Genomic DNA, 24,636 nt, shown 5'->3' with positions numbered 1-24,636 from the left:
GTTTTTTTGAAAGGAAAAAGCATAACAGGGAAAATTAGACACTCCCAATTAAGCTGAGAAATAAGAGACAAATAACCATTTGCTTTTTCTCAAAAGATTCTATTCAAACCCCTTTTATCTTTGAGAAACCTCTAGTCTCATCTTCCCATGTTTTAGCAAAACATATATTTACAAAAGAGATCCACCTTATTTTATTTAAACTAACAAAGTAATTATATTCACAGTGTCCTCAGTGAGGGCGAAAGCCTAGAAACAAAGAAATTCATATGCTACAAATGCTTATATATGAGCAAAGAATGTATGCTTTGGTAAAATTAGGGCCTAAAACTTTCAATTTCAAAAAGCACACAATATTGCTGATATTTGAAAAGTTATCTTATTCTTTCTAAATTGCAACTATAACTGTTCTTATATAAAAAACCACTCATCTTAAACCCACTGACTTTTAGCTCAAATGCCATGTACTGGGTCTGGCTGGGATGGAGTTAATTTTCTTCATAGCTGCCCACACAGTGGTGTGTTTTGTATTTGTGACCAAAACAGTGTTAATAACACACCAGTGTTTTCGCTATTGCTGAACAGCGTTTGTATGGCGTCAAGGCTTTCTCTGTTTCTCACTCTGCTCCCTGCAGCGGGTAGGCTGCAAGAAGTTGGGAAGGGACAGAGCCGAGACAGCTGACCTGACCTGACCAAAGAGATATTCCATACCAAATAACATCATGTTCAGCAACACAAACAGAAGGGAGGGTGTTTTGGGGTGAGTATCCATTGCTCAGGAACCAGCTGGGCATTGGTTTACTTGTGGAAGGTGGTGAGTGATTGCCTTTGTATCACTTGTTTGGTTGGGATTTTTTCCTTCCTCTTTCCTTTGTTTATTAAACTGTCTTTATCTCGACCCATGAGGGGTCTCGACCCACTGCGGGGGGGGGGAGAGTGAGCAAGTGACTGAGTGGGGGCTTACCTGCCAGCTGGCGTCAAGCCACCACAGTCCTTTCTGGAGCCCAACATGGGGCTCAAGGGATTTGAGATAATAACAGATTTGATTGGAGTGTGCTAGACTGAACTTCTAGCCATTATATCTGTTTAGCTGAGTTGTTATTTGGTAGGCTATAACTTGCTGTTGCTGGTCATGATGCTAATGTATTTACTCTGGATGCTGACTTATGTGTTCCCTCCACTGCTCTGGTGCTTCATCTCTTTCCTGCTCTACAACAAACTCCAAGAATTGTTAATGACTGTTTTCAATTGTTGCTGTTTGCTCTGTTGTTCATCACTTTGTTTTGCTTTCCCTGTCTTTTGATATATACACACAGATATCATTCCCTTAGTCTATGCGCCATCCCTCTAAAATGTCCGTTGAGTTCATTCAGTCCATGGCTTTGGACTCCATCTGCCATAATAGTCTTTCAGGGCAGGAGAGATGGCTTGTGGTGTTGGATTGTTGCATGCTGAAGCCAGTTCTGGTTCCATCACCGCTGCACTCTGCTCGGTTTCATCAAAGTTCATTCTTCATTAATCTGGGTGATTCTTACTGTAATACCGTTGATATGACATATAGCCACCACAGAAGTGATGACACAGAGTGTTATATAGCAATTAACATAATGCAATTCAGTTCATTGGCTATTTTCACCCAAAATCAAATCCCCTTGAGGTACACATCGGACTTCCCCATCCTTCTGCATCACCCACCAAGTGCACCCAGGTCCTTGAGCAAAAGCAATCCCACAAATGGGTTTGCCTTTTCCCGAGGCAGGAGTAACCCAGACTGTCTTCCCCAGCATCTTTTTTGTGTGCACTACAGGGACTTTATCCCCTTCTACAGTACGTAAAAGTCTTGATTGGGCAGGGCCAGCTCGACTGGCAGATCCCCTAGTGTTGACTAACCAGGTGGCCTTTGCTAAATGTGTATCCCAGTGCTTGAATGTCCCAGCACCCATTGCTCTCAGTGTAGTCTTTAACAGTCCATTGTAGCGTTCCATTTTCCCAGAGGCTGGTGCATGACAGGGGATGTGATATACCCACTCAATGCCATCCTCTTTGGCCCAGGTGTCTATGAGGTTGTTTCAGAAATGAGTCCCGTTGCCTGACTCAATTCTTTCTGGGGTGCCATGTCGCCATAGGACTTGCTTTTCAAGGCCCAGGATAGCGTTCTGGGCAGTGGCATGGGGCACAGGATATGTTTCCAGCCATCCGGTGGTTGCATCCACCATTGTAAGCACATGGCGCTTGCCTTGGTGGGTTTGTGGGAGTGTGATATAATCAACCTGCCAGGCCTCCCCATATTGATATTTCAGCCATCGTCCTCCATACCAGAGAGGCTTTAACCATTTGGCTTGCTTGATTGCAGCGCATGTTTCACGTTCATGGATAACCTGTGCAATAGTGTCCATGGTCAAGTCCACCCCTCGATCACGAGCCCATCTATATGTTGCATCTCTTCCTTGATGGCCTGAGGTGTCATGGGCCCACAGAGCTAGAAATAAGTCACCCTTATGTTGCCAGTCCAGATCCACCTGAGCCACTTCAATCTTAGCAGCCTGATCCACCCGATGGTTGGTTTGATGTTCTTCAGTGGCCCGACTCTTGGGTATGTGAGCATCTACATGATGTACTTTTACAACCAGGTTCTCTATCCAGGCAGCAATATCTTGCCACAATGCGGCAGCCAGGATGGATTTGCCTCTGCGCTGCCAGTTGCTCTGCTTCCATTGCTGCAACCACCCCCACAGGGCATTTGCCACCACCCATGAGTCAGTATAGAGATAAAGCATTGGCCACTTTTCTTGTTCAGCAATATCCAAAGCCAGCTGGATGGCCTTCACCTCTGCAAACTGACTCGATTCACCTTCGCCTTCAGCAGTTTCTGCGACTTGTCGTACAGGATTCCATACAGCAGCCTTCCACCTCTGATGCTTCCCCACAAGACGACAGGACCCATCAGTGAACAGGGCATATTGCTTCTCATTTTCTGGCAGTTTATTATATGGTGGGGCCTCCTCAGCATGTGTCATCTCCTCCTCTGGCGATATTCCACAATCTTTGCCTTCTGGCCGGTACATGATCACTTCCAAGATTCCTGGGCTAATGGGGTTTCCTATTCGAGCCCGTTGTGTGATCAGTGAGACCCACTTACTCCACGCAGCATCAGTTGCATGATGTGTACAGGGGACCCTCCCTTTGAACATCCAGCCCAGCACCGGCAGTCGGGGTGCCAGGAGGAGCTGTGCTTCAGTACCAACCACTTCTGAATCAGCTCAAACCCCTTCATAGGCTGCCAATATCTCTTTTTCAGTTGGAGTATAGCCAGCGTCGGATCCTCTGTATCCCCGACTCCAAAACCCCAGGGGTCGACCTCGAGTCTCCCCTGGTGCTTTGTGCTAGAGGCTCCAGGTAGGGCCATTCTCCCCAGCTGCGGTGTAGAGCACATTTTTTACATCTTGCCCTGCCCGGACTGGCCCAAGGGCTACTGCATGAACTATCTCCCGTTTAATTTGTTCAAAGGCTTGTCGTAGCTCAGGGCCCCATTTGAAATCATTCTTCTTCCGGGTCACTTGATTGATAGAGAGGGCTTACAATCAGACTGTAATTTGGAATATGCATTCTCCAAAAACCCACAACGCCCAAGAAAGCTTGTGTTTCCTTTTTGCTGGTTGGTGGGGACATGGCTGTTATTTTGTTGACCACATCCATTGGGATCTGATGACGTCCATCTTGCCATTTCATTCCTAAAAACTGGATCTCCTGTGCAGGTCCCTTGACCTTACTTTGTTTTATGGCAAAGCTGGCTGTCAGAAGGATTTGGACTATTTTCTTCCCTTTCTCAAAAACCTCTTCTGCTGTGTTGCCCCACACAATGATGTCATCAATGTATTGCAGGTGTTCTGGAGCCTCACCCTGTTCCAGTGCAGTCTGGATCAGTCCATGGCAAATGGTAGGGTTGCGGTGGTTACCATCTCATTTATGTGTTCTGCCTCTTCCTCCTCCTGTTCTCGTAATGGCCCTGGTTCATCTTCATCCCTTACTAAACGAGCTGAACTTCTTGTGTATTTCTTCCTGTGGGGCACCTGATACTGGCACGGGTTCGTTCTCTGCTTCAGCCACAATGCGTGTCGCTGGGGTTAGAGTAGCTGCAGTGCCTGTCGTCGGGGTCTGAGTAGCCGCAGTGCCTGTCATGGGAGTTGGAGTAGCTGCAGTGCCTGTCACCAAGGTTTGAGTAGTCGCAGTGCCCATCGTGGGGGTAGATCTCTGGATGGTATTCTTAAATAATTGTTTAACCCTAAACAAGAACTGAACCACATTCAGGAGACATAGCAATAGGACCATGCTGATTTGAACATCCTAAGGATATTCAAAATGCTCAAGAGCTGCTGTAGCTAGCCTGAAGGAGAAAGGGAAGGTGAAGGCATGGGGAAAGTGTCCCTCCTTGTCTCCCCCACAGATTGGTTCTCCGAGGAGAAGAGGTAAAAAGTGTAATTATTAATAGTTTCCAAGAGATGGCTCCTGAAGTATGGGGATGATGGCAGTGCTGAATACAATCTCATGACTGACAATTTTATCATATCATAAACCAGTGTTACACAGTACAGCAAAATTATAACCTTAATCCAGCCCCCAGAGGTGATAAACAGCACCACAGGGAATGCATACGACAAGTAAGGTGTTACATAACACAACTCTGAGAACAAGCCCAACAACTCTGAGAGCAAATAACTCAACATTGCAACCAGCAACTATTAAACTAATATAATGAATGCTTATCACAAATCTGTTTTAACACATTCTGGTCAGATCTATTGTTATCTCAAACCCTTCATGTCCCACGTTGGGCTCCAAGAAGGACTGTTGTGGTTTAACCTGGCAGGCAGCTAAACACCACACAGATGTTCCCTCACTCCCTCCCCTCCCCAGTGGGATGGGGGAGAGAATCAAAAAAAAAAAAAGAAAAAGAAGTAGAATTTGTGGCTTGAGATAAAGACCGTTTAATAGGACAGAAAAGGAAGGGAAATAACAACAACAACAACAATAATAATAATGATAAAATAATAAACAAAATAAGTGATGCACAATGCAATTGCTCACCACCTGCCAACTGATGCCCAGCCAGTTCCCAAGCAGCAATCACTGCCCCCCGGCCAACTCCCTCCAGTTTATATACTGAGCATGACATCATGTGGTATGGAATAGCCCTTTGGCCAGTTTGGATCACCTGTCTTGGCTATGCTCCCTCCCAGCTTCTTGTGCACCTGGCAGAGCATGGGAAGCTGAAAAGTCCTTGACTAGTATAAACATTACTTAGCAAGAACCAAAGCATCAGTGTGTCATCATTATTCTCATCCTAAATCCAAAACACAGCACTATACCAGCTACTAGGAAGAAAATTAACTCTATCCCAGCCGAAACCAGGACAAAGAGCTATGATAAAAGCACTGGCCTTGAGCCTAATCTGGTATTTGGGCCCTGCATTGCTGCTGTCCCAGAACCATCTCACGGAGAAAATTGGCAATTACACTTTTCCCTTTTCTCCTCTGAGAGATGCTGTGTGGAGCGGGAAGAATGGTACCTACCCCTTCCTCTCCTCCAGGATAGGTCTTTCCAGCCTTCTTGTAATGGCCTCTCAGTTTCTTGAATATCCCTGTGCAATCAGACTGTTTGCACTGATGTGTGTCATGACTCCGATATTCATTTTGATTAATGTTCATAAGGTTAAACAACTAATTGGGAATGCCACACAGGAACATGTCCCAAAGCTGTTGATCCCTGGGTGTCAGGGTGAATGGGAGGATTTGGGCAGGTGCCAAGGGCCATTATCACCTCTATTAACCTGGGATTTTACACCTGTACAGGCATTTAATGCCATTGAATTGGTACAGCATTTGAAAGAGGGGAGCCTTGCCTGCCCCAATGAAACACAGCAAATTCTAATGTTGTGTTGGGGCCTGGCCCATGCCTATCAAGCTGCTGTCCAGCACCCTCAAAAGAGCAAGAGGGTCTCTTGCTCTGAGGGCACACAAATGGACACTGAGAGGGTTGCTCGCTCTGAGGTCACATGAACAGACACTGTGGCTAAACCAGAGACCCAACCCTCAACTTTCATAGTTGCTCCTGTAGTCAAGAAGAAACAATGGAAGCAGAGGTTGACCCAGTTAGTAAGAGAGGAAGAAGCTCCTCCTAAGAGGGAGCAGGAGGAAGAATCAGAAGAGGCAGCCTGTTCTGCAGTAGGAGACCCACAAGAAGAAGAGAGGGAAGAGACAGAAATCATAAAAGAGGTGGAAACAACCCGGTCCTTATCCCTGAGTGAGCTGCGAGATATGTGGAAAAATTACAGAGGTCAGCAAGGTGAGTGAATTGCTACCTGGTTGCTCCAATGCTGGGATAGTGGGGCCAATGGTCTGGAACTAGACAGTAAGGAAGACCAGCAGCTGGGATCCTTTGCTAAGGACCATGGAATCAACAAATGGACTGGAAGAGGGACAGCCATCTGCAGGCTCTGGAGGCAGATCCTATCAAGCATGAAGAGAAGGTATCCCTCTCAAGGAAGATCTTGTAAACTACCGAGGCAAGTGGACTACCACAGAGGAAGGTATCTAGTATTTGAGGGAATGAGTGGTGGTGGTGGTCTACAGCAACCTGGACAACAACCAGGCCTCCAAAGATCTAGATGATGTCTAGTACATGCGGTCTATGTGGCAGAAGTTTGTACAGAATACAGTGACATCCTATGACAACGCTCTGGTGATAATGGACTGGGCAGCCATTGAGGCACCAACTGTGGATAGACTGGCCTGCCAGCTCCGGCAATTCGAAGAGAATCTCTCTTTCCCCTCCCCCTCTACACGACAGGCCTGCATCTCAGCTGTGGAAAGGCTGTCCCACCAGTTCCAGCGACTTGAAGAGAATATGGAGAATCTCTCTTCTTCCTTGCCCCTACAGGCCAGTGTCTCAGCTATCAAGAGTGCTGTATGGAGTCGGTCTTTGTTTGCTCAAAGGAAAGGGACCTGTGGGCGCACGCCATGTGCCACCTTGTGGTTCTGTCTGTGAGACTATGGGGAGGACATGAGGAAGTGGGAAGGTGCACCTACCTTGGACCTGGAATTGCGGGGAAAAACAGCAGCAAAAAAAAGGATCCATCCAGGAAGATTACTGCTCCAGTTGCTGTCGAGCAATTCCCCAGATGCACTAGAAGGGCTGAGGATGCCTCTCTTCCTTCTGATACTGAGTCAATGAACATATGTCTGTGTGGCTTCGAACGCCACTCCTGGTACCATGATGAAGGGACTTCTGGTTTGCAATTACAGGAGTCAGGTAATGAATGCTCTGAAAAGGAATAGGGAGGCCCTGCCTCCAGCCAGGCAGAGGAAAGGGACAACCGGGTTTACTGCTTTGTATGGATTCAATGGCCTGGCTCATCAGATCCACGGGAGTACGAGGCTTTGGTGGACACAAATGCACAGTGTACCCTAATGCCACATCTGGATTTCTGGAGTGATAGGGGGATCCCAATTGTTGCCTGTGTTGGAGACCAAGGTGAGCCCAACAGGGGACAAGTAGCAGAAGCATCCTATTGTGACTTGCCCAGAGGCCCTGTGTATCCTACTTCGGAAGAGGATACTTCAAGGACCCAAAAGGGTGCCAGTGGGCATTTGGTGTAGCTGCTGTGGATATACAAAAGATGAAACAGCTGTCTACCTTGCCCAACCTCTCGGAGGGTCCTTCCGTTGTGGGGTTGCTGCAGGTTAAAGAACAGCAGGTGACAGTTGCTACCATGACATTGCACCAGCAACAATATCGCACCAACCAAGACTCCCTGATTCCCATCCATGACCTGATGCATCAATTGGAGACCCAAGGAGTGATCAGCAAGACTCACTCACCCTTTAATAGTCCCATATGGCCAGTGCAAAAGTCTGATGGAGGGTGGAGGCTAACAGTGGACTATCATGGCCTGAATGAAGTCACACCACTGCTGAGCGCTGCTGTACCAGACATGCTAGAGTTCCAATACGACCTGGAGTCGAAGGCTGCCAAGTGGTATGCCACAACTGAAATTGCCAGTGTGTTCTTCTCCATCCCTTTGGCAGCAGAGTGCAAGCCATATTTTGCTTTCACATGGAGGGGTATCCAATACACCTGGAATTGACTGCCCTAGGGGTGGAAACACAGCCCTAAAAAGAATAATCCAGATCCTTCTGAAAGCTGGTTTTGCCATAAAACAAAGTAAAGTCAAAGAACCTGCACAAGAGATCCATTTTTTTGGAATAAAATGGCATCCCAATAGATGTGATCAATAAGATAACAGCCATGTCCCCACCAGCTAACAAAAAAGCAACATATGCTTTTCTAGGCACTGTGGGATTCTGGAGAATGCATATTCTAGGTTACAGTCAGCTTGTGCATCCTCTCTATTGAGTGACCCAAAAGAAGAACTGTTTTGAGTGGGGCTCTGAGCAAAAGCATGCCTTCCAACAGATCCAACAGGAGATAATCTGTGAGGTAGCCCTTGGGCCAGTCCAGACAGGACCAGATGTGAGAAATGTGCACTACACTGCAGCCAGGGAGCATGCCTCACCTGGAGCCTCTGGCAGAAAGCACCTGGAGAAGAGACTCGAGGTCAACCTATAGGGTTTTGGAGCTGGGGATATAGAGGATCCAAGGCCTGCTACACCCCGACTGAAAAAGAGATATTAACAGCATAAGAAGGGGATCGAGCTGCTTCAGAAATAGTTGGTACAGAAGCACAGCTCCTCTTGGCACCACGATTGTCTGTGCTGTACTGGTTGTTCAAAGGAAGGGCTCCCTCTACCCATGATGCACCCAATGCTACGTGGATTGCACTGATCACACAGTGGGCCTGAATGGGAAACTGCAGCTGCCCAGTAATCCTGGAAGAGATCATGGACTGTCCAGAAGACAGAGATTTTGGAGCATTGCCCAAGGAGGTGACTCGTACAAGAGGCCCCACTGTATAATAAATTTCCAGAAAATGAGAAGCTATATGCTCGTTTTACTGATGGGTCCTGTCATATTGGGGGAAACCATCAGAACTGGAAAGCTGCTGTGTAGAGTCCTGTACGACAAGTTGCAGAAACTGCTGAAGGAGAAGGCGAGCCAAGTCAGTTTGCCGAAGTGAAAGCCATCCAGCTGGCCCTAGAGATTGCTGAATGAGAAAAGTGGCCAGTACTTTGTACTGATTCATGGATGGTGGCAAATAATGCCCTGTAAGGGTGACTACAGCAACGGAAATGGACTAACTGCAGAGGTAAACCCATCTGGGCTGCTGCACTGTGGCAAGACATCGCTGTCTGGGTAGAAAACACTGCTGTAAAGATACATCATGTAGATGCTCACACATCGAAGAGCCGCACAACCGAAGAACATTCAAACAAAGAGCAGGTAGACCAGGCTGCCAGAACTGAAGTGGCTCAGGTGGACCTGGACTGGGAGCGTAAGAGTGAGCTATTCGTAGCTCGATGGGCCCATGAAACATTGGGACATCTAGGGAGAGATGCAACCAACAGATGGGCTCGTGATCGAGGGGTGGACTTGACCACTGAAGCCATTGCACAGATTATTCATGAATGCAAAACATGCATCATAATCAAGTGAGTCAAGTGAGTAAAGCCTCTCTTGGTACAGTGGATGGTGGCTGGGATATCAATATGGGGAGGCCTGGCAGATCGATTATATCACACTGCCATGGACCTGCTGAGGCAAGCATCATGTGCTTACAATGGTGGAGGTGACCACTGGATAGTTGGAAACTTACCCTGTAACGCATACCACCACCCAAAACATGATCCTGAGCCTTGAAAAGCAAGTTCTGTGGTGGCATGGCACCCCAGAAAGAACTGCCTCAGACAACGGGACTACATAAGCACCTGGGCCAAGAAACATGGCACTAGTTGAGTGTACCACATTTCCTATCACGCACCAGCCTGCAGAAAGATTGAATGATGTGATGGACTGTTAAAGACTATACTGATAGCAATGGGCACTAGGACATACAAGCACTGGGGATGAAAATTTAGCAGAAGTCACTTGGCTGGTTAACACCAGAGGATCATATGACTGACCTGGTCCTGCCCAAACAAAACCTCTATGTGCTGTAGAAGGAGATAAGGTCCCCACAGTGTATGTAGGGAACTGGCTGGGAAAGACATTATGGGTTGCTCCTCCATCAGGAAAAGGCAAACCTGTTCGTGGGATTGCTTTTGTTCAAGGACCTGGGTGTACTTGGTGGGTAATGCGGGAGGATAGGGAAATCCGGCACGTACCTCAAGGAGATTTAACCTTTGGGGAAAATAACCCATGGTTTGAGTTGATTATAGGAAGTACTGCAGCAGGAATCACCCAAACCAACCTGAGCCTCGCAAGAAGCTGTGCAAGTGCAGCAGTGACCCAACCTGAGTTGGCTTTGGCGCCCAATAACTCAACACAACACACTGCGTCTCCTGTCCTGAGCAACCACCATAACAGATGGAGCTCAACTCATGGAGTAAATAAAAATTTTATGAAAATTTTACGAAAATTTTACGGACATTTTATGGGGATGGCCCATAGACTAAGGGAATGCTATTTGTGTATATATCAAAGGATGGGAAGGGGAGAGGTTGTTAATGAGGATGTATTGGACAGTGTAAGACCTGAGCATGAGGTAAGTGGTATGGAATAAGGGGTGGAGATTGAACTGAGTCTGGCTGGGATGGAGTTAATTATCTTCACAGCAGCCCATATGGTGCTATATTTTGGATTTGTGACCAAACCAGTGTTGATAACACACCAATAGCTTAGCTATTGCTGAACAGTTCTTACATAGTGTCAAGGATTTCTCTCTTTCTCACTCTGCCCCTCCCAGTGGGTAGGCTGGGAGTGGACAAGAAGTTGGGAGGGGACACAACCAGGATAGCTGGCCCAAACTGACCAAAAGGATATTTCATGCCATATAATGTCATGCTCGGCAATAAAAACAGAGGGGGGGGAGGGGAGGTAGCCTTTGCTCAGGATACCAGGTACTGGTCTACTTGTGGAAGGTGGTGAGTCATTGCCTTTGTATCACTTGTTTTGTTTTTTTTCTTTTATTTCTTCTTACTCTTTCCTTTGCTTATTAAACTGTCTTTATCTTGACCCATGAGGAGCCAGAGTCAACCCACCACATGCTGTATTGCCATTTTGGCTTCAAGAATTAAAAATAAATTAGCACAACTAGAGTATCAGTTGCCATTTTGGTGGGAGGCCTAGAATTTGACTTTAATGGTAGTTTTTAGACTGAGAATCTTTATTTAGAATAAAAATATCATTAAAAATTACTTTCAAGTTTTCTATTTTATTTATCAGTTTTAACAGGAAATGTAACACTCGTTGAAGCACATTACTAAACAATGTTGAAATAGCTTTGCATAGGACATTGAAACAGTCACTTCTCAATCTGTTTTTTTGTCTACTCCAGTGGTCTCCAAAGTGGGATGCACGCACCCCAGGGGATGCGCACAATGATCCATTGGAGTGCGGGAAGAAAATATTAGAACTTCTACTTATATTTATTTATCTAAAACTTTAAGAAAGAAATTAACCTGTACTAGTATCTAATATACGAACTGACACTGGTGCCCTCACTCGGTCCATATGTTAGATGGTTATGTGCCAGGTGCTGTACTCAAGGTGTCCTGGGGGAAGAGTGGGTGGATGTTCCACAACACGGAGGGGTTCACAGTGGCACCCTCATTTGTTCGCTTTCAGCATATTGTGATATATTGCAGTTTACATGTGCCCAGTTAAGTGGATTTACAGATTATATTATCTAGTCTTAACTAAACTAACCCTCACAGAATGGACATGTGGCTTAAAGAGATTCCTGCAAAGAAACCGCAGATTGAAGATAATACTAATAATGCAAGCACAAGCAAACTACAAGAAAATGGCAGAGCTGACACTTCTACTCCTAGTAGGAGTACTCTGTCAGCCACATTACAAGGTAAAAACAATGACGATCTAATCAGCTCTGACAAGAAGTTGGCAAAAAAAATTCAAAATTATCAAGACTATTTGAAATATGGATTTATATCCACTATCGTTAATGTTGAACCTCACCCTAAGTGTATATTGTGCCTTGAGATATTAGCTAATGATAGTATGAAGCCATCACGATTAGCAAGACATTTAAAAACTAAACATCCAGAACATGAAGACAAACCTCTACAATTTTTTCAGCAATGTTTCAAGTCATGTGATACTCCCACATACCATTGGGGAAACACTTGTTCTTCCTGCCGCGGTAAAAATGGCTGAAATAGTACACTGAAAACAATATGGCAACAAACTAAAATGCATGCCTTTGTCAGCAAATGCCGTTGAAAGATGCATAGAAAATATTACTGAAGATTTGAAGAAACAAGTATTAGAACAAATTACATGGTGTGGGAGGTTTGCTATGCAGTTGGATGAAAGTACAGATGTTTCAGCTTACGGTATTTGCTAGATTCTGTTTCAAGAATGAAATACACGAAGAACTACTTTTTTGTGAGCCACTAAAGGAAAAATGCACCAGAGAAGATATATTCCCAACAGTAAATGACTTCTTTAATAAAAATAAATGCTTTGTGGAAAAAATGTGCAAGTGTAACCACCGATGGAGCGTCTGCTTTGACTGGAATAAAAAAAAAAGGATTCCAGGGTAAGGTTACAGAGATAGCACCACATGTGGAACTCATTCACTGCATAATTCATAGGCAAGCTATTGCAGCAAAGATGTTGGAGCCAGAAGTGCACAAAGTGCTACACGATGCCATCAATGTGGTTAAGTTTATAAAAACAAGACCTGTAAATAGTAGAATCTTTACAATACTTTTTAATGAGATGGGGAGTAACCATGGATATCTTTGTTCCACACAGAGGTTCGCTGGTTATCTCGTGGAAAAGTGTTTAAAAGAGTTGTCGAACTTAAAGATGAGTTATGCATTTTTCTTTCACAAAACGACAAGTGTTCCAAATTTGCTGACCTTTTCTGTGATGACAAGTGGCTGCCAGTAGTATGCTACTTAGCACTTATTTTTGAAAAAAAATAAACACGCTCAATGTGTCCCTTCAAGGTGAAGGTAACATTTTAACAAGGCATGAGAAAGTAGCTGCTTTTTGAAAGAAACTCATGCTATGGAGAGAGCATTTTGAAAACGGCTTTTTGGAAATGCTTCCATCATTATGTGATTTTGTTGCTGAAAATGATGCAAGTGTGTCCCTATAAAAACTCTCGTATCTGTACACTTAAAAAACTTGGAAGCAGAATTTCCTAACCTGTTTAGAAATCTTCCAAATGAAGAGTTTCAGTGGGTTTTGAACCCATTTGTTAAAAACATAAAAATGCAACACCTTCCTGTTAGTTTGCAAGAACAACTGATTGACATCACGGAAGAAGGAAATTTACTAGCCATATTTCAAGAAAAACCTTTACATAATTAGTGAATGGGAGTGATAAATGAGTATCATGATTTCGTAAGCACAGCCAATGATGCACTTAGAATCATAGAATCATAGAATCATTAAGGTTGGAAAGGACCTCTGAGATCATCGAGTCCAACTGTTTTAACCTAACTGCCAGGTCCACCTCTAAACCATGTCCCTAAGCACCACATCCACACATTTTTTGAACACTTCCAGGGACTGTGATTGCACCACTTCCCTGGGCAGCCTGTTCCAATGGCTAACCACTCTCTCCGTGAAGAAATTTTTCCTAATATCTAATCTAAATCTCTCCTGGCACAACTTGAGGCCATTTCCTCTCGTCCTGTTGCTTGTTACTTGGGAGAAGAGACCAACCCCCACTTCACTACAACCTCCTTTCAGGTAGTTGTAGAGAGCGATAAGGTCTCCCCTCAGCCTCCTCTTCTCCAAATTAAACAACCCCAGCTCCCTCAGCTGCTCCTCATAAGACTTGTTCTCACTTCTTCCATTCAGATCTACTTATCTTTGTATCTTTTTCTCTAAATAGTCTTCAATTAAACAATGAGTTTCAATCCATGCTTTGGTTCTTTCTTTCTTGATCTTTAGCACTAAAATGCTGTTTCAGGCAGCAAATCTATTTCTACAGCACAGTGAACTCTGGATACTTCATTTTCAGCCCTGATGTATGACACAACTACATTCACATCAGTCACTGTGTATCTATCTTCACATTCAGTTAGTGAGGTTGGATATAGCAACAGCTGGAAATTCCACACAGTGTGAAGAAGCAAGTATCTTTGATGGAAGCCAGGAAGGAGACATTTGGCTGCAATTATTCCTTTGAGTTATGGATCAAATTATCATCTCTTGATTTCTGGCCTGCCAATCTCCTTACATCTGAATTATATTGAGGGAAATTTTAAAATGACAGAGATCCCTGCAAGCATTCACTTCCAGTGCATCAAGTCTTTAATGCTGTCTGAGAAAAACTTAACTCCTTAAATAAAACTTAGCACCTAAAGGACTGGACTGGCACTTCAACATAATGCACTGCCACATAAGGGAACATGGCCTTTGCCAACTGTCCACCTGAAGTTTTGTAACTTGCATAGCTGTACAAAGACTATGTTTTATAGAATAAGATGGTGTGAGAATGTAATATCTGGGGTTCCTATTAACAACTGACTCCATGGACACTTCCTGATATACTTGCATGTTTATGCATATGTGAGAATACCTGTGTTGCTTCACTTTAGAGAACAGATCAACCTGCTCCCATCAGTGCAGAAAGATAGGGGATGGTGGTTTCCCTTCAACGTTTATTTAAGCATGCTCCTGTGGCTGTATCAATATAAGGGACTGATTTTGATAGGTCCTCCAGCAATCCCCACATTGGATACTTGCCAAAAGGCCATTTACCTACACTGATGTTTTAGTAATTATTCCATCAATGCTAACAACAAGGGAAGCACTAATACAGATAGATTTCTGGTATTTGAACCACTGTCATCTAGGTCTGTTTTGAGAACTGTTCAAAAGTTTTAGTAGCAGAGACACAGCTACCTAAGCCCTTGACATAATCCTCAGCAAACCTGACTAATTCCTAAAGGAAAACAGCACCATCAATCTCCTATCTTACTATTTTGTGAAATACCTGTACTTGCCCTAGCTAATACTACAACATGTGAGTACAAGAAGTGAGGAGGCATAAAAAAAAATGCTGTAGGATTAGCATGACAAGCAGTGATCATCAGTTTTGCAGTGTCTAAATCCATCAAACCACCTATGATGACTCCTCCTTTGGATGGACAGTGTTTCACTGTACCACTCAGCAGGGATTTCTGCATTTTGTTTGTCATGTGAGGATGCTGTTCTCTGTTTAGATTCTTTCCTTTTCCCAGATGAACAATGTGAGTAAATGAAGCCTTTTCCTCCCACAATAATAACCCAACATTTGAATCACAGAAGGATAACACCTTTAGTAAAACAAAAGTGTTAAAAAGGGTAGAGAAGATATACTACTTATCATTATAATGTCCTTACCATGAAGAGATCAAACTCCTCTTCACGCCGAGCAATCATCTGATTCAGAGTCTCATCATCAGGAACTTCATCTTCTTCCTATTTAAATAGAAAAAGGCATTAGAAAAATACAAAGCAATGTCCAAAGTGAGGCAACCATTTGCATTGAGCCACTGTTGCACTGATATCGCTCTCTCTCAAAAGGAATGTGAAACACTCAAATGAAAACTAAAAATTTGAAAGTGCCTAGCTGTTCATCGATTCAGAAGTAACACAAAATAGACTTAATCAAAGAGAAAATTAGGACTTCTTATCACTTTCATATATTGAGAATGAGGAAGTGAGCAAACACGCAACCAGGAAATTTTGGTTCGTAGTTTTTTCAGGGTCACTAGCACAGTTAGTTGTCAGCTTGTTTTTCAGTTAAAACATACACATTTCCCTTCTGCTACTCTACAGCACTCCCCCAGTAATAACATTCTACAATATGAGGTCTTTACTGTCAAAGCAGAAGGAAGGAAAACAATCCTGAAAAAAAAAATTCCTAGAAACAAAGCCTGCCCAATCCATATTTCTGTAAACCACTGTCCACTCACAAAGCGAGATGTGAATCATAGATTCATAGAATATCTCGAGTTGGAAGGGACCCGTAAGGATCATAGAGTCCAACTCCCTGCTCCTCGCAGGACTACCTAAAACTAAACCATATGACTAAGAGCGTCGTCCAGATGCTCCTTGAATTCTGACAAGCTTGGTGCCGTGACCACTTCCCTGGGGAGCCTGTTCCAGTGACCGACCACCCTCTCAGTGAAGAACCTTTTCCTAAGGTCCAATCTGAACCTCCCCTGATGCAGCTTCATTCCATTTCCTCGTGCCCTATCGCTGGTCACCAGAGAGAGGAGATCAGCACCTCCCCCTCCACTGCCCTCTTTGAGGAAAGTTGTAGACTGCAATGAGATCACCCCTCAGCTTTCTCTTCTCCAAGCTGAACAAACCAAGTGACCTCAGCCACTCCTCATAAGTCTTGCCCTCGAGACCTTTGACCATCTTGGTTGCCCTCCTCCTCTTATATTGAGGCGCCCAAAACTGCACACAGTACTCGAGGTGGGGCCGCACCGGTGCAGTGTAAAGTGGGACAATCATCACCTCCCTTGACTGGCTAGCTATGCTGTGCTTGAGGCACCCCAGGACACGGTTGGCCCTTTTGGCTGCCAGGGCACACGGTTGACTCATATTCAACTTGCCATCAACCCAAACCCCCAGATCTCTTTCCGCGGGGCTGCTCTCCAGCCTCTCATCCCCCAGTTTGTATGCATAACCAGGACTACCCCGTCCCAGGTGCAGAATCCAGCACTTGCTCTTGTTAAATTTCATACAGTTGGTGATTGCCCAGCTCTCTAGTCTATCCAGATCTCTGTCTAAGGCCTCTCTACCCTCGAGGGAGTCCACAGCTCCTCCTAGTTTAGTATCACCGGCAAACTTACTTAATGTACATTTGACTCCTGCATCCAGATCATTTATAAAAACATTAAAGAGCACCGGTCCTAAAATTGAGCCCTGGGGAATCCCACTGGTGACTGGCCACCAGCCTGATGTAACCCCATTTACTATAACCCTTTGAGCCTGGCCCGTCAGCCAATTGCTCACCCAACGTATTATGGACTTGTCTAGCTGTGTGCTGGACATTTTTTCCAGAAGAATACTGTGAGAGACAGTATCAAAAGCTTTGGTAAAATTAAAAAAAAAAACCAAAAAACAACACATCTACTGGCTTCCCTTGGTCAACTAGATGGGTGACCTTGTCATAAAAGGAAATTAAGTTGGTTAAACAGGACTTTCCCCTCATGAACCTGTGCTGGCTATGACCAATGACTGCATTGTCTCTCTAGTGTTTTTCAATAACTCCCAGAATAACCTTCTCCATAATTTTACCAGGCGCTGAAGTGAGACTGACAGGCCTGTAATTACCAGGGTCTTCTTTTTTACCCTTCTTGAAAATTAGGACAACATTTGCCAGCTTCCAGTCGACTGGGACCTCCCCAGACTCCCAAGACCATTGAAAAATAATGGAGAGAGCTCCTGCGATAACATCGGCCAGCTCTTTCAGTACCCTGGGATGAATCCCATCGGGCCCCATAGACTTATGTGCATCCAGCTGGAGCAGCAAGTCTCAAACAACTTCAGAGTCAGATGGGAGTTTATCATCCTCCCAGTCACGGTCTTCCAATACAGGGCTCTGGGGGTCCCAAGGCCCATCATCAGTGTTGAAGACAGAGGTGAAGAAGGCATTAGACATCTCCGCTTTGTCTACATCTACTATTTGTGAGGTGACTGACCCCGTCAAGCTATGGACCAATGCTATCTCTGAGTCTCCTTTTTCTGTTAACATATTTTAAAAAGCCCTTTTTGTTGTCCTTCACAGTACTGGACAGCTCGAACTCTAATCGAGCTTTGGCCGCATGAATTTTCTCCCTACAGTGGCGAACAGCATCTCTGTAGTCCTCCCGCGTCGCCTGTCCTTGCTTCCAATGTCCGTACACTTTCCTTTTCCGCCTAAGTTCTAGAAGAAGATCCCTGCTCAGCCAAGCCGGCCTTCTGCCCTGCTTGCTTGACTTCCGACACTTTGGAATTGCCTGCTCCTGCGCTCTTAAGAGATGGCTCTTAAAAAGTGACCAGCATTCATGGACCCCAATACCTTCAAAAGCAGATTCCCAGGGGACCTTACTAACTAGCTCCTTCAGCAGCCTAAAGCCTTCTCTCCCCATATCCAGGGTTGAAGTTTTGCTGACAGTTTTTCTCCTATCAGTCACCAATGATTTGAAACTCAACTACTTTGTGTGGTCACTGTGACCAAGACAGCCACCAATCACCACTTTGCCCATGAGTCCCTCTCTGTTTACAAACAACAAATCTAGGAGGGCACCTTTCCTAGTTGGCTCCCTTAGTACCTGCACCAAGAAATTATATTCAATGTGCTTCAGGCATTTCCTGGACCTGTTTGTGTCTGCTGTATGATATTCCCAGTTGACGTCTGGAAAGTTGAAATCTCCCATAAGGACAAGGGCGGTTGATCCAGCGATATCCCTTAATTCTTTGTACAATAATTCATCGGTGTCATCATCCTGGCTGGGTGGTCGATAGTAGACTCCCACAACAACATCCACTTTATTTGCTTTCCCCTTCATCCTTACCCAGAGGCTCTCAACCATGTCATCGCCAACTGCAAGCACCATACGATCCAACCCCTCCCTAACATACAGCGCCACCCCCCTGCCTTGCCTGCCCTGCCTATCCCTCCTGAAGAGCTTATAACCGTCCATCACGGCACACCAGTCACGGGACTCATCCCACCAGGTTTTGCTTATGCCAATGTTGTCGTAGCTCTGGGACTGGGCCAAAGCTTCTAGCTCCTCTTGTTTATTCCTCGTGCTGCGCGCATTAGTATAGAGACATTTCAAATGTGCTACAGCGTACTCAGCACATCGTGGAGCAGACTGAAGGACCTTGCTAGCACACTGTCCCTCAAACATTGGCGTGCCATCCCATGGCTTATCACTAGCAAGCCTGGTTTTATCCCTTTCCCCTTCCAATCTAGTTTAAAGCTCTTTCAATGAATGAGCCCTGCTAACTAACTCCTGCGCAAAGATCCTTTTCCCCCTTTGAGACAAGTGTACCCCATCTGTCGCCAGCAGGCCTGGTGACGTGTAGACCGACCCACGATCAAAAAAACCAAAATCCTGCTGGTGACACCAATCACGGAGCCAGGTATTGATCTGCTGGGTCTTCCTGTTTCTTCCCTCATCATTCCCTGCAACTGGAAGGATAGAGGAGAACACTACTTGTGCTCCTGATCCCTTAACCAGTCGTCTCAAGGCCCTGAAGTCTCTTTTGATCACCCTTGGACTTCTTATTGCAACTTCATCGCTGCCTACATGACAAAGCAATAATGGATAATAATCCGAGGGCCGTACCAGGGTAGGAAGTTTTCTCGCCACATCTTTAACCCGGGCCCCAGGGAGGCAGCAGACTTCCCTAAGAAGTGGGTCTGGTGAAGATCCGTCTTTTTGACAAAAAGTTTTTTCATAAAATCAAAAACATTCATTGGCAAAATAAACTAAAACTCTAGGATCCAACTGAAAACATAAATGTTGAAGAGCTATGGTGCCCATTTTTAACATGATCAGGCTCCATATTGCTCAGTTCCTCTCTCCAAATACAGCAACTATTTTGAAAGTACATGGCATTTTAAATTTCATAACAGGACAGGTAAATCAAAGCTACAAACTTTAGTTTGGTTCCCACATAAAAACCTTAAAACATTTACTGAATCTGTGTTACAGCATATTGTAAACCTACAGTTAAGGGTTTTACATGACAATAAATGTTTCATACTCACTAAAATGGAGGTGGAGTAGAATGCAGTATATAGTACCTCAAAATTAACTTTCTGCAGTCTTTTGTTTTCAAAATAATCAAAAGAAGCCTGCATCTATATCTATACATACCATTTTCCCTCCATTGGTAAGATGTCTACACTTCAGGAAAAAAGTATGATTGATTACCACTTCAGCTCTCACTAAATACTTATGTAATTTGTAATTCAAACATGAAATAAGTAAAGCATTTGGAAAAGTGATAGTGTTCTGACACAGTGTTCTGGTGGCATAAGCTCTGGAACTGTTGGTTCCCCTCCCCACCAATATTTCATACATTCAATATTTGGAAAAAGCTAGCTGTTCTTTTTTTTAAAAAAACTCATTACATATTTTGTGGGTGTGCATATACTTGAACGCGTGTATGTATGGGAAGAAATGAAAATAAGAAGCGGAGGGGAATAGAAGAAATTTGAGTTAAAAAAAAAAAAACACCAACCCTAACAGCAATGAAAAAATCACATGCATAAAAAGCCTTCATTAAGTAAAGTATTAAAAACTGCCCCAAAAATCTTGCAAAAGAATACAAGAAGTCCAGAATATTTGGATTCTGAACTAGTGAAACTCCCTCTCTTCCTCTCAATGTGTGTGCATTTACTATCATCTCGAATCACTCAATAATATTTTCCTTCAATTTTATGATATTTTCCTCTAAACCCAGAAATGTGCAGAGCTAGAAGAGAAAGCATATGCAATTTTTAATGTAGTCTAGTAAAAAATGCAAGTGAAAATTGTTGAGAAGTATACAACAAATAATACTGATGCAACATATCACATATTAAGCTAAGTTTTAACTGATGACATCTTCAGTACCCTCTTTGGGAGCATTCCTAGAATGCATTTTCAGAGAGGTCCCAATCCTACAAAAAGGCATGTTTGTAACTGAATGATAGGGAGCAGCAACATCACTTTTAATACATGTCACACTGGAAAGAACTGTATGAACATGTGAAGTAATAGTATAAATCAAACCTGTGTCACAGTGAATATAAAAACTGTATTAGCTTTGTCATTTCATAGTTTTAACTGCTTTCAATACAATAGATTTAATGACTACTAAAGGAATTTCTTTTAATATGGAAAGATTCTGGCAGATATTCACAAAGAGTTTGCTTAAATTTTATTAAAAATAGTTAAGAGAAGTATTTTGAAAGCCTAAAATAAAGAATTACAGGTGGCAAAACCTTTCAATAACCTAAGACAACTCATTAAGCCACAGAAATTATATCAGGGTTTGACAGTTATTCTGTTTAAGCTGAGAGGTGTGTTATGCATGCAAAAATACTATTATCTTAATTAAGATAGTTAATTGTTTTGTTGAATTGTTTGGAGGTGATATAAAAATTAGACTCCTTTAAGGAATTACAGAATCACAGAATAGTTGAGGTTGGAAGGGACCTCTGGAGACTGTCTAGTCCAACCCCCACCCCCCCCCCCCCCCCAACAGGGTCAACTAGAGCAGGTTCCTCAGGGCCATGTCCAGTTGGGTTTTTAATATCTCCAAGGATGGAGACTCCACAACCTCTCTGGGCAACCTGTTCTAGTGTTTGACCACCCTCACAGTAAAAAAGAGGGGTTTTTTCTTATGTTTAAATGGAATTTCCTGTATTTTAGTTTATGCCCATTGCCTGTTGTCCTGTCACTGAGAAGAGTCTGGCTCCATTTTCTTTACTTCCTCTCATCAGGTATTTAGACACATTGATAAGATCCCCCCCTGAGCCTTCTCTTCTCCAGGCTAAACAATCCCAGCTCTCTCAGCCTCTTCCTTATGTCAGATGCTCCAATCCCTTAATTATCTTAGTGGCCCTTTATTGGACTCACTCTAGTATGTCCATTTCTTTCTCGTAGTTGGAAGCCCAGAACTGGACACAGTACTCCAGATGTGGTCTCATCAGTGCTGAGTAGATACTTGGTATAGGCTCAGTTGACTCTGATGCCTCCCTTGATGGAGCTTGTTCCTCCTCAGTTGTTCCCAGGGCACTATACCTGTTCTGTAATTGCAGATCTGCAGGCAGAGAAGGAGTCTTCCTTCTGTTGCCAGAAGTCACAAGCTTCAGGTCTTCCCTGACATGGGAGTCTCCATCTACTGGTCATAGGATCACATGATAATTTGGGTTGGAAGGGTCCTCAGTAGGTCATCTAGTCCAACCTCCTCCTCAAAGCAGGGTCAGCTACGAGATTGGACCAGGTTGCTCGGGGCTTTATGCTCCTCTGAGCACAGCCTCTAAATGTACCTCCTTTGCATCATTTGCAAGCTTTTGCCTCTGCAGGGTCTCTGAAGACCATCTCCTGCCCATCCTCCCCCATGCTACACAGCTGTACTGGGAGCCTTGCAGAAGACATTGTATTCAAGGAATTAGGGATCTTGAACAGGCTGTCTGCTCTATTGGGGCTCGTATTTAGGGCTTGAGAAGCCCATACGTTATTAATATAATCTGTAACTTACAATATATCTTTGGTAAAGGTAAACTGTATGTTTACCTTTCAAGGGGTGGAATGTAGAGATCCTGACCGAGAAACCATTGCACATTTAGGAATTAGTGATCCACATAACAGTTAATGGGAGTAGGCCCAGGCCTGTGCTGCGCTGCACGTACAGCTTGGCTTTCAGGCCTGTGTTGTGCTGCACAAATTCCTTGGCCACAGGATAAACTCAGTCAGCTCATTGTAACAGAGGAGCCTGCAGGCAGCTCCCACTTGGTACCGGCGACTACGCCACCTGCATGGCCTCGCCTTTATCTAACAGTGCAGCAACAAGTTCTCATGAGAATATCCTTTAGGAATAGAGTTGTTTTCTTGTAAGGAAATTATATAATAGCTTGCAGTCTCAAGCTGCGCTCAAACTGTACTCTCACCTACTAGTTATATAGCTGCTTCCCAAGCACCAACTGAAACATCTTCTCTTTGATTGTTTTTAACTGCCTTACCTCATTTTCTTCCTCATGTTCTAATATAGCCTGTAGAAAAGCCCTCCGCTCATGGCTTGAAGATTTCTGATCAAACATTCCAGCCTGAATAACTTTTTGATCTACATTCAGTTTATACTTTGCAGCAGCGAGTATCTTCTCCTCCACACTGTTCACAGTGCACAGTCGCAGGACTCGAACCTCATTCTGCTGACCAATTCGATGAGCTCGGTCTTGGGCCTGCAAGTCCTATTAGGCAAAGAATATGGAATGATGCATAACATAACTGTGCTACACAAATCACTCCCTGCTTAAAGGACGCTGTAATGTTGGATTTTATTAGCATAACAAAAAGAAGTGCTCAAGCTACAGCCCACCACAATTCATCTAGCTCATTCCTGATTATCCTCCTTCTTGGGAGTTCATCACACCTGGGCAGGCAAACTAGAGGGAAAAAAAAATATGTGCATGCTCTGTACAATGTGAATGCAGTAAGTCTAACACTTCCCGAAAGCATGTGCAGTAAGTGACCAAGATAGGCCACATTATGCAATTCTTCTCTGCCACTGAGAGTTCATGGCCTTTAGGCCAGAAAGGAACCCTGGAGTAAAGCAACTCTCTAGTCCAGGTACAAGAACAGAGGCAACAATATAACTAGGTATATATTATAAAGTCGAGATATAAACCTGTGTATCTAAAGCAAAATTTCTTTTTTTTAGTGCTTTAAAGCACTAAATTTGTGAATATCTTAAATGCATTAGTAATTTTATGTATTGGGTCTGGCTAGAAAAGAGTTCACTTTCTTCATACCAGCCTGTTGGGGGCTTGTCCGGGATGGTGCTGTGATATGGATTTGTCACCAAAAGAGTGTTGATAACGCAGCAATGTTTTGGCTGTTGCTGAACAGCGCTTGCACAGCATCAAGGCCTTCTCTGTTTCTCACTCTGCCCCCCCCCAGGGAGTAGGCTGAGGGTGGGTAAGGAGTTGGGAGGGGACACAGCTGAGACAGCTGACCTGAATTGACCAAAGGGATATTCCATGCCATATAACATCATGTTCAGCAATAAAAACTGGGCAGAGTATGTGTGGAGGGGAGGCGTGTACATGTGCGTTGGCTTCCAAGGTAGAACAGAACAGAATCGAATCGAATCGTTTAGTTCAGTTGGAAGGGACCTACAACGATCATCTAGTCCAACTGCCTGACCATTTCAGGGATGACCAAAAGTTAAAGCATGTTATTAAGGGCATTGTCCAAATGCCTCTTAAACACTGACAGTCACGGGGCATCGACCACCCCTTTAAGAAGCCTGTTCCAGGGTTTGACCACCCTCTCGGTAAAGAAATGCTTCCGAATGTCAACTCTGAACCTCCCCTGGCGCAGCTTTGAACCATTCCCACGTGTCCTGTCACTGGATACCAGGGAGAAGAGATCAGCACCTCCCGCTCCACTTCCCCTCCTCAGGAAGCTGTAGGGAGCAATGAGGTCGCCCCTCAGCCTCCTTCTCTCCAAACTAGACAAACCCAGAGTCCTTAGCCGCTCCTCATAGGACATGCCTTCCAGCCCTTTCACCAGCTTTGTTGCCCTCCTCTGGACGCATTCAAGGACCTTAACATCCTTCTTAAATTGTGGGGCCCAGAACTGCACACAATACTCAAGGTGAGGCCGCACCACCACTAAATACAGAGGGATAATCAGCTCTTTTGACTGGCTGGTTATGCTGTGTTTAATGCACCCCAGAATGCAGCGTGCCCTCTTGGCTGCCAGGGCACGCTGCTGACTCCTATTGAGCCTGCTGTCAATCAGCCCCCCAGATCCCTTTCTGCAGGGCTGCTCTCCAGCC

General features: G+C 44.4%; 1 protein-coding gene across 4 annotated transcripts in view; it reads right to left on the bottom strand.

Moving 5' to 3' along the window:
* The window catches only part of LOC309601870 (putative global transcription activator SNF2L2), a gene marked incomplete at its 5' end in the record, with an annotated part of 160,288 nt that overhangs the window by 49,111 nt on the left and 86,541 nt on the right, over nt 1-24,636 (bottom strand). For all 4 annotated transcript variants that reach the window (XM_082335095.1, XM_082335092.1, XM_082335094.1 and 1 more), the window contains 2 exons: nt 15,478-15,555; nt 22,817-23,044. In XM_082335095.1, coding sequence (XP_082191221.1) covers nt 15,478-15,555; nt 22,817-23,044 — 306 coding nt within the window. The remainder of the gene's footprint in view (nt 1-15,477; nt 15,556-22,816; nt 23,045-24,636) is intronic.

This window comes from Platalea leucorodia (genome assembly GCF_965183815.1).
Source record: "Platalea leucorodia genome assembly, chromosome: W".
In the NCBI taxonomy this organism is placed as follows: domain Eukaryota; kingdom Metazoa; phylum Chordata; class Aves; order Pelecaniformes; family Threskiornithidae; genus Platalea; species Platalea leucorodia.
This window is presented reverse-complemented; position numbering and strand designations above follow the sequence as displayed.